Below are 11276 nucleotides of genomic sequence, written 5' to 3' on the forward strand. Positions count from 1 at the left end.
GAAATAATTATTGCATAGGCCTTCTCATATATGGCATAGTCATACTTCCTGCAAGTTATACTTAGCAAGTGCTGGGCTAATTTTCTTCCTCATTAAATATATTAGACTTGATAAATCAAATACTATTATTTATTTCTTACGCAAGTTGTTTTTTCCACATTTCCTCACTTGTTTTTTTAAATTTGTTGTTTGAGTAGTTCATTCTGTCATAGATTACTTCTAGATTAGCACAAATAAAAAGGATAAACTGAAATCCTACAGTAAAAACACCAACTTAACCTTTTAATTAAGTTTTAATGTTTAATTTTAACTATCTTTGCCTCGGTTTTAAATTTTTATATTCAGTTTGCATGCTTTTATTTTTTGTACACTGCCTAGAGTCCCTGGGAGGGAGATGGGTGGGTTCTAGATTTGATAAAGAAACAAATACTGTATCCATAAATTGTCAAATCCAAGCTTCAAGATAATCTTGTACAAAAATAAAAATAAAATGACCTTCTCTCTGAATTGTATACTCTTAACAATTTAAGACACTTAAACAGAAGGCTGTTAAAAATAAGCCAAGTACATATATTGCATTTATCTGATTTTATCTGGACTTCATGGCTTTTTTTTAATTCTCGAAAAGAACAGGATGTATGATTTAAAGGATTTCTCAGTCAAATAGAAAATCATTGAAACCTTGCTCCTTCAGGAACTTTATTTCATTGCATAAGGAATTAGAAGCAAAAATATATCTGAGAACAGATTGTACTGTTGCTTTCTTGCATGGATAAATACATAAAGTGACCTAGTCTTTTTTTTTTTAAGGCAGCATCTACCTAAAGTACCAGGGGGTATTTTAAACATCAAAACTTTCAATTGTGAGATGATCAGCTTTTTCTTATATAATTGATTAACTCAAATAGGATATTACACAAAATAGAATGTAGTGTTTTAAAATATATAATTGTAAAAATTTTTAAGATCTCTGTAAATTCAGAAAGAAACTGGAGATATAGAATATGCTTAACCTCATGCATACATTCTATAGCATTATGCTGACATTTTTTCCATGGACGTTTAAAATATCACTTGACTGGGGTGACATTAATCCCAAAGTAAGAGTAATCCTATTTTAATGGAGTGGCATGATAAGAAAGTATGTTCTGTATACTCATTTAAAGCTCATTTTAATGGACTAATTAGAGAAAGGCATTCAGGAATATCCATTGACTAAGAGAGCAGGGAGTCCTCAGGATTTATGTCATTCTCATCGATTTACCTCAATTGCACAACATATTTGCATTCAGTAATGACATTTTTATACAAATGAAATGAATTGCAGAAGAAATTTGGTCCACTATACATGAAGTGTGTCATAATGATGACAAAACAAGATTCCACTCTGTAGGGACTGAAATGTGATGGGGATTGGGTGAAGGCAGAAAATAAGTTCAAGAAACAACTGATGAAAAAATGCATTGTAAAACATTTTAACATTAAGATGTGAAAGAAACTGGTCTGTATTTGGAAATTAAATTAAAATTTAAAAATGAATATGGAAAGGACAGAGAAATTTTACTTAATAAGAGACAATTCTTCAGTTTTCTGGAAAGAAACGAAGTCTAGGTCAAAAAATACAACTTATTAGACACTCTTCACTTTTTTCATTTTTTTCCTGAAAATCAGCTCTAACTGTATCTGTTCAACATATCTGTTTCTGTTTTCAGTATAAAAAAAACCCCTTTCCTTTATTCCAAAATGTTTAGGTATTTTGCATCTCTATACATAGATAAAATATTATGCTATGTTCTTTTTTTTTTACAAATTAGGAATTTTTACTATTGCTTGAAGATTATAAATGACTGAAGGACTATGAAGTTTTGAACATATTAATTACTGTTCTTTATATATATATATTAATATTTAGAAGATAATGCATTTTCTTAGAAATGCATTTTTGCTTATGTTGTCTTCAATCTCAGGGAGATTCTACAGGTCCTAGTCTCTAGAATATCTGAAATAATGTTTGTAATTTAGGAACTAAGGATTTACTTATTTACTTACTTACTTACTTAATTTTTCTCATCTCACAAATGCAACTCATGGAGGCTAACAAAATTTAAAAACCATACAAACCAAATCATAACCAAAAGCAAAGATAAACAACTGAGGAAAACAGCAACCAACGCACTAGACTGAATTAACCTTTGGACACCAGGCCTGGGAAAATGGCTTTTCTGAAAAGCTAACAAAGTCATTTTCCACACAACCAGCTTTTTAACAGAAAAATACACTTTATAGGATCCTATGAGATGATATTCTCTAATTTCAGATATAAGGAAATAAAGACCACAGAATTCTTAATCCATCTTTTAATAATATAAACATGTTCAGTCTTCAAGAAAAGAATGTAAAAGATAGATGCATGTTCATGGTTTTATTATTTTCCTAGTAGTTTCTTATTAGTCTTTCTTTGCGACAATGCTTAAATCAACAAAATACAAATGTATGAAGAGCAGAGACTAAGCAAATTTAAAATCACAATCTACAGCAGATTTAGAATCACAATCTACAGGTAGTTTTGAAATTTTGTTGAGATTATTTTGTTGAAATCATATCCAATTATATTTCTCAAGTATTTATTATTTATTACAACTATCTATACATACTGCATACCTACACCATATGAAAGTATAACCATTCTGATATAATTTTCTAGTTGCTGCCAAAGGTTAATTAATGTATGTTGCTTATACATAAACACGATTGAGCAAATTAGATAGTATTTTCAATATCTGGCACATCTTTTATTAGAATCAAATATGGGAAAAGAGCTCAAGTTTTTAATTTGTGGATGCTTCAACACTGGAAATTTTTAAGAAGAGATTGGATAACTATTTGTCTGAAATGGTATAGGGTTTCCTGCCTACAAAGAATGTTAGACGAGAAGACCTCCAAAGTCCCTTCCAGCTGTTTTTCTATTCTAATTTTACCACTTCAGCACAGGGCATTCTGCTTTAAAATTTCTTCTTAAACTTAAGTTTATTTTAGAAATAAGGAAGAGTCCTTTAAAGATGCTAAAGGTATTACATACATTACTTAAAAAGCACATATAACACTTTCATCATATAACAATAGTTTTAACAGCACTGGATTTTAAATAAGAAAAACACCTGCTTTGTCCCTCTCATGACAATAAACTAAAAATAATGCAAGTGTCATAGGAAAAATCACTTGTTTATGCACTGTCACTACATCAAAGAATTGTTCTCTATACAACTACATATGAGGATGTATATAAATGTAAGGAAAATTCAGAAATTGAATTCATATTGAACAAAAGAAGTTGGCTGTCCATTCAGATTAAAGCTCCATGGGCAACTTTGGGTCACTTTTCTACCATTCAGCCTTATATGCACAGGTAGTCTTCAATTTACGACTACAATTAAACCCAAATTTTCTGTTGTTAAGCGAGACAGTTAAATGTATTTTGCCCCATTTTATGACATTTCTTACCAAAGTTGTTAAGTGAATCACTGCAGTTATTAAGTTAGTAACATGATTGTTAAGTGAATCTGGCTTCCCCATTACTTTGCTTGTCAAAACATCGCAAAAGGTAATCACATAACCCTGGGACATTGCAACCATCATAAACATGAGTCAGTTGCCAAGCATCTGAATTTTGATCACATGATCATGGAGATGCTGCAATGGTTGTGTGAAAAATGGTCATTTTTCAGGGTCATTGTAACTCCAAACGGTCACTAAATGATCTGTTATAAGTTGAGGACTACCTGTTGACAGCATAAATTGGGAGCGAGAAGAAAGAACGATACACGTCCCTTGATGAGCTCCTGAGCTGCAGGAAAGATTATACAGGTCGTCCTTGACTTACAACAGTTCATTTAGTGACCGTCCAAAGTTACAACAGCACTGGAAAAACTGACTTATGACCATTTTTCACACTTACAACCATTGCAGCATTCCCATGGTCACGTGATCAAAATTCAACTGGCAAAGGGGTTGAAGGGTCCCGGGGTTGCATGATCCCCTTTTGTGAGCTTCTGACAAGCAAAGTCCATGAGGAAACCAGATTTACTTAACAACCAGGTTACTAACAACGATTCACTTAACAATCGTGGCAAGCAAAATCATAAAATGGGGCAAAACCTTCTCCGCAAACGCCTCTGTTAGCAACATAAATTTCAGGCTCAATTGTGGTCATAAGTCGGGGGCTACCTGTACATACATGAACACCTGTACATTTAACCATACATGCTAGGATGAGGAGGATTAAGGTGATAAACAGCTATTTGAGGGCACACACACAGAATGTAGACAAGATGGATTGTGCTGAACAAACGTTTGTTTTCAAAAATCTTAGTAATAATTAGGACAGGCAGCTCTGCATCACTATATGGTGAAGACCAACCACTGGGGAATTACCAGGTGGTTTGGGGGGAAAGTGTGTGTCTGTGTGTGTATACCTACAAACATACCTACCTACCTACATACACACATATATACACACACACACAAATATATATATATAGCAATGAAGTAGGAGGGGAGGATTTCTTCTCAAAAGGTGCAAAAAAGGGAGATGCCGAGGCTGGAGGGTGAGGTAAAAAAAGCAGGAGGGGAAGGTGCGAACAGATGTTACAGGTGGGAGAGATGGAAACGGGTGTTTACCGGGATGACAACCGGGGGGAGAAAAGAGGCTTGGATGGTGAGGACCAGACTGAGGAAAAACGGGGTGTGTGGAGGTTGTGCCACGGGATGCTGACGGGAGGCTCCGCGGGGAGGGCATCGGGAGACGATGGCGGTTGCGGGGAGCGCCAAGGATGAAGGCCGGGGAAGGGGCGTCGAGACCGGGGGTCGCAAGTGAGGGTGCCCGACGGCCTCGCGCCGAGTGATGGAGGTTGCGGGGGCGGCGGAGGCGCTCAGTCCAGAGAAGCGGGACCTAGAGGGGCTCGCGATCTCCCTTCCAGAAGGACAAGGCCGGCCCTGCGGGGACGGAATGGTGGTGGTGGGAGAGAACCGCGAAGAGCCGCAGGAGAGATGCCGACTGGCGGAGGCGGGGAGTGGAGAGGGGGAGAAGGAGGATAAACGGTGACCGGGAGGGGGTATTGGGGCTGGGTGGGTGAGAGAAACAGAAGGGAAAAGGGAAGCTAATCCCGCAGCCGGTTGCGAAAAAGAGGGGAGGAGATTAAAGCCAGCCCGGTACCTGGATCCGCTTCCTGTGTCTCCTCCGCTCCGCCATGATGTCCCCCGTCTGGTCTCCTGGTGACGTGGGGCTGAGCCGGAAAGCGGGAGGGGGAGAGACGGAGGGAGGGAGGGAGGGAGGGGGGAAGGAGACGGAGGCCGGCGCCAGGCAGAGGGCTCGCGAGGGGCGGCAACCTCGCGAGAGGCCGCGCGCGAGCCATTTAGGCCGCGCGCGCGACCATTAGGAAGGGGCGGGGCCGGAGCACGAGGGGTCCGGCCGGCGGGCTTCCTTCGAGTCCGCCTCGCTCCAACGGTATCGGGCTGTTCCTACCCACAGGTGCGCCGATTTACACGCCGTTCTAGATGCTTCGATTGGAAGTCTCTCTCTCTCTCTCTCTCTCTCTCTCTCTCTCTCTCTCTCTCTCTGCGTGAAGAGGAGATGCCCGTACAAAAAAAAAACCCAAGCACCCTCATTCTGAAAAATGTAACTCCCAAATAGTCGAGCCAGTTTGTCCCAAGAATTCAAACCTTTATTGTCATGAGTACACAACATGTGTACAATAATAACCCTCCAAATCTCAGCCTCGGGATGTCCTTCCCGCATCTGGAAGGCTCCAAACGTGCGTGTTTTGTGTATAGAGCTTGTAGACGAAACAAATCACGAAAGTTGGGATTTACCACTAAATTTAGCCCACGAGCGAGCTTCCCAATTCTTTGTTATAATTTGGTCTTCAGGTAGCAAATATAGAAATAAGCTTTTCGTTTTCAAGGAAAGTAAATGCTTATTTCAGGACGATGCCGTTACCTAGAAGATGACTAAATAGCACATTATGATGTGTATACTATGTATCCAGTGAACGATCTGGGAGTGATCCTCCCCATCTTAAAATACTGCAAGCTATGGCCAACACAAATAATAAAAAAAGATGGTTCGCCCTCATTGATCCTCATTAGTCAAAATATTCTGCCTTAATCTTTTATGGGAGTATAGGTTAGTTTCACCTTTTGAGTTTAGGCAACTATTTAATTTGGAAACAATTCTTTTCATTCTAAAGTGAAATATCAATAGTATGTTTTTTTTTAAATTCCCTGTGGGGGTTTTTTTTTTAGACATTCAGATGCTTGAGGTATATTACTAATAGGTTAATTACAGACAAGTAAAGAATTGCAATCTAACTGAAACCACATTTTGGAGAAGTGGTTTCAAGCACTTACTTAACTAACGATAACCCAACAGACCTTGATAAATAATTTACATTATGCTACAGGACTTAAGAAATCCTTGATCATATCCCAGGGAAGAGTAAATCTAAAGTTTATCTACATTGAGAAAAATGTTCTTTAGGAAAAAAAATGAAAAAATACCTGTATCAGACATATCCGGTAAGCCGCATGCAATCCTTGACAACTAGCAATATGGCCCCACAATATCATTAACTTTTAAATTTTTATGTGATTCTTATACATTAACTATACTATATAGGTGGAAATGAGCACCTCACTATGCTTTGGATGCTTCTGGTTTGAAAGGATTAGCCAGTTATAAACTCTTGTCCAAGAGACACCCAAATGCGTTAACAGCACACATTCTTCAGCGAGACCCCTATGAATGAATGAAGCTAGCAGAATTACTACTGTATGCTTTAAGTGTACCACTCCAGATAAGATCCAGCACTGAGCTGGCATTGTCCCACCTGCTGTTTGCAGAGAAGCAGCAGCATTCAGAGAGACACTCAAATCATTAATATCTAGGGAACACCCTCTGTATCACTTACAATCAGCTCAACAGAGACTAAAATCTAGGAAAAGCTTCCTTAGGTCGAGGGAACACTTCTAAGAATTTGAAATCAGAGTGGATCTATGTAAAGCTACAAAGAACCAACACTGGGTGGAACCCAGCTGGCACCTGGGTTTAATGAAAACTGGGAAGTATAGAAATAATTGAATAGACAATTTAATTACAGTACAAGAAGATCCAGGGACACTCTAAAGAGCTATCTGATTCCTTCTGCTCTTTGTGATTGTGGTGACATGTACATGCCCTTTGTTCCCTGATCAGTGTACCTTTGAGGACGTCATGGCAGTAAGACAGAATGCAATTAATGTTGCTAATTTCTGGGGAAAATCTGTTTAATTTGTACATATTTTAATATTGTATTTTATATATTAAATGTTATGTCATTATAGTATGCCTTATTTTAATTGTGATGCTTCTGACATGAATAAATAAACTATATTATATATTTTATATAGAGGCCCAGCAATTCCTCCTCACTTGATGTGATCCAGACAAGCCAAAGGTTGGACACCCATGACTTATATCAGTGATGGCGAACCTTTTCGGCACCAAGAGCCCAAACTGGAACACATGTGCATGTATGTGCCAGAGCACCGGAAACCCTTGTGCATGCCTGGCCGGTATGTGCATGCCTGTTTTTTAGCCGTTTTCTGGGCTGTTTTTCGGGCCATTTTCATGCCATTTTCGGGTTGAAAATGGGCTGGAAAAAGGCAGAAAAACAGCCTGTTTTGGGGGCATTTTGGGGGGCGTTTTCCGGCGCCCGCGAAGACCAGCTGGCCAGCGTGCATGTGCATGCCAGAAACCAGAAGAGCAGCTGGCGACTGCACGTGCCCACAGAGAGGGCTCTGTGTGCCACCTCTGGCATGCGTGCCATATGTTTGCCATCACGGACCTATATCATCCCTAGCAGTTATGTACCTAATGGCCAATTTACAACCTTTTTCTCTCTGTATTTATATAAATGGAAACAAAGGAAGCTGCTCCATAGATAAGCTTCGACATTTCTAAATTAGTGGTTTTCTGGGCCAGCTTATTCCTTTCTGAAGCCATAGCCTCGAGTTTTCGAATAATACATGGTTTACTTTGGCTGATGTTGGGTGAGTGGTAATAACCTTGCAGTTGTTCAAATTAACCAAACAGAAACAGTAATTTGCCTTGGAGCAAATGACAAACTCTGAAACTAAGGATAAAGTTGGCATTGAAATGGTGGAGGAAGAAGATGGGTATGGAAAGGGTTGTACTGTTCTTATTGGGCTTTTTAGTAGCCAGACTTGCTATGCCTTCACAAATGCGATAATCTTATGACACGTGAAATCTAAAAAGCACAAGATGTTTTTAGGCCTATGTTATTGGAGCCGTGACAAAGATAATTTCAAGAAGCAGTTCGCTGCATGATCTTCTGTGCAGTTTAAGAAAATGTTCATGGTGGTTTATAGCATAGTAGACAATAGTGAACAAGATATCTGCATATACTATTTTATGATCTGATTTCAATGTGTTTACTCTCAACTGAAAACGATTAGAAAGAAGAGCAAACTAAGATGTTTTAAATCATTGTTTTGGTATATGCCAGAGAATTTTTAAATCTGAATAGTTTGAAAAGTCACATTATGATTATTTTAGTCTAAAAGAAAGCAATGTTTTAGGACCAGTTGGGCCAAGTGGTTAAGACATCAGGCTAGAAACCAGGAGAAGACTGAGTTCTAGTCCTGCCTTAACCATGAAAGCTTACTGGATGACTTTGGGCCAGTCACTCTCAAGCCAATCAACTTGACAGGTCTGTGGTTGTGGAAAAGAGGAGGAGAAAGGAGGCTAATTTCGTCAATTCAACTGATCTGTTTGGGGGTACACTGTCATAATTTTAAACTGTTTTTAATAGGGTCGCTGATTTTAATTTTATTTCATTGTGATTTGTATTGGAATTTGTCATTTTGTAAGCCGCCTTGAGTCCCCAGGGAGAAAGGCGGCATATAAATCACAATAATAAATAAATAAATAAATAAATAAATAATTTATTTTATTTTATTTTATTTTATTTTATTTTATTTTATTAGATTTCTATACTGCCCTTCTCCCGAAGGACTCAGGGCGGTGAACAGCCAAAAGATAAAACACAGAAATACAAAATTTAAAATAGGTTAAAACAGATTAAACAATTTGGCTAAATTTTAAAAATATCCCATAATTAAACAAATTAAAATTAGTGTTTAAAATTTGAATTTAAAAATTTTAAAAGGGAGAAGATTTAGGCCATTGCATTTAGGCCATTGCATGTCTCCACCTTGAGTTATTTATAAAAATAATAAAGTTGGGATATAAATAAATAAATTTTAGTCAGTTCTCTAAAACTGAAGTTTGGTCTCAGGAAAACCACTGTTTTCCAAGTCAAGTTTGATTGATTACATATTTAACCTGTGAATTACACAGATGTTGTGTAATTTAAGTACATTCTGTATACGATAATCTTTATAAAGTATTACGTGTTGCATTTTGCTTGCTTGTTTAACTTTCCAACGAAAATGTTCTGATTTTATTCATAATAGTTTTACATACACTGTATACACTGTATGAAGATAATTTTGGTAAAGTTTTACATAACAGGCTCATCCACCTCTACTGCCTTATTACAGGATTTGTAGTTTAAAGAGCTGTGTGGCACAGTGGTTAGAATGCAGTATTGCAGGCTAATTCTACCAACTGCCAGCAGTTTGATTCTCACTGGCTCAAGGTTGACTCAGCCATCCATCCTTCCAAGGTCAGTAAATTGGGAATCCAGATTGTTGGGAGCAAGAGGCTGACTTTGTAAACTGTTTACAGAGGGATGTAAGGCACTCTAAAGCAGTATATGAATCTAAGTTTTATTGCTATTTTAAGAAGGATAAATGTTGTATGTTTTTCACTAGGCTTTCAGGCAGTCAATGAGTAAAATAAGTCTTTAGCAAAATAAGTCTATGACTACATGGATTTGGATTGGTTAAGCAAGAATTTATTACAGTGGGGAGGAAGGGTGGATCACTCCTGGCAAGAGATGGTAAAAGTCATTGTATCCCAGTGGAGTTGGGCTGAGGGCAATATGGCAAGTAGCACTAGATAGGCCCTTGCTGGGGAAAGGAGAGCTCCAAACTTATGGTGATCTTGACTTCCAACCCAGTGGCCACATGGTTGGAGTAATTATGTCTTAGGACGCAAAGTGTTGATGGTTAATATTTGCTCTGTCTGCAGTAGTTCAGCGTCCTCCATAACATAGTTTTGAATAAGGATAAATACCTGACATGTATTTTCAAAATCTGAATGGTCAAGGGCAGCTCTGAACCCTTGTCAGAGATCTGCCATGCCAAGGTTTAGGTCCTTCAGCAATTTTGATGCTAGGTTTGGAGGCCAGGAGGTGTCTTTGATCATTAACATTTTTATCAGTGGTCAGAGATGCTGTCTTGAAGTAGCAAAATATGAGTGCCTGTATGTTAGATTGAGATGTAGAAACAAGCTAAATTGGGGTACCTGTGTACCAATCACCATGCAGGTTGTAAGGATCACCTCTTGAGCTACTAGAATTTGTTTCTGGGTGGTGCAGAATTTTTGCCTTTAGGTGTTGAGTTATTCAAAATACCTGATCAGGCAACCAACTCTGTTAATTCTTGAGTGTGCATATCTTTGGTGGTTATATGGTGGCTGTCCCTAGTTGGTAACTTGGTTTTTAGAGCTGCTCTAGAAAATGAAATACTGGAAATGATGCTGGAAGTGCAGATGGAGGAAGACAAGAAGAAGATCTGAGCGCTGGTAAATTCAGGCCTATACCATGACAACCTTCTCCCTTAGTGTGTCACTGAGCTGTCATCCAGTAACCTTACTTAAATGATCAAATCTTTTTTGGGGAAGTATCTGCATGATGTTCTCCCACCATTGTGATCAATTTGCAGAGCATTTTACAAATAAAGTGGCTTAATTTCACCAAAGTCTTGGCTCCACGTGCAGAGTCTGTAATGTTGCAATGTTACTTGAGACTTCCTTTGGCTGCAGGCTCCAAGGAAGTAGATTTTTATCTGCCACCTGCTTTTGGCATCTCTGCCTTCCTGGCTGCTGGGGGAAGTGAATGAAGAAGTAGCCACTTTGATCTAATAAACTCTCAACACGCCCCCTGGGCGGGTGAGTGGATTAACAGCAGTCTTGAACACCAGTCTCTGGTGTTCACCCTTCTGTAAAAGCCATCTGTGGATGAGAGGTTTTGGATAATTATTGTCCAGTCTTCAGCCTCCCATTTCTAAGAAAGGCTGTTGAGACAACAGTGGCA

At 38.5% G+C, this 11276-nt stretch overlaps 2 protein-coding genes across 5 annotated transcripts in view; one reads left to right on the forward strand and one right to left on the reverse strand.

The window, feature by feature from the left end:
• Positions 1-5451, reverse strand: part of SEC62 (SEC62 preprotein translocation factor) — a 27981-nt gene extending 22530 nt beyond the window's left edge. The window contains exon 1 of the mRNA XM_034439006.3: positions 5213-5451. Coding sequence (XP_034294897.2) covers positions 5213-5248 — 36 coding nt within the window. The 5' untranslated portion in view covers positions 5249-5451. The remainder of the gene's footprint in view (positions 1-5212) is intronic.
• LRRC31 (leucine rich repeat containing 31) overlaps positions 5333-11276 on the forward strand; it is a 54133-nt gene continuing 48189 nt past the window's right edge. Inside the window, exons 1-2 of one of the 4 annotated variants that reach the window (XM_087872076.1) lie at positions 5438-5527; positions 7444-7608. The gene's annotated coding sequence lies outside the window, so the exon portion shown is untranslated. Of the gene's footprint in view, positions 5528-7443; positions 7609-11276 lie in introns of all 4 variants that reach the window. The other 3 variants (XM_087872075.1, XM_034439008.3, XM_087872077.1) reach the window with 3 other exon arrangements.

The sequence above is a fragment of the Pantherophis guttatus genome, chromosome 6 (genome assembly GCF_059756535.1).
Source record: "Pantherophis guttatus breed Tessera chromosome 6, ASM5975653v1, whole genome shotgun sequence".
NCBI lineage: Eukaryota > Metazoa > Chordata > Lepidosauria > Squamata > Colubridae > Pantherophis > Pantherophis guttatus.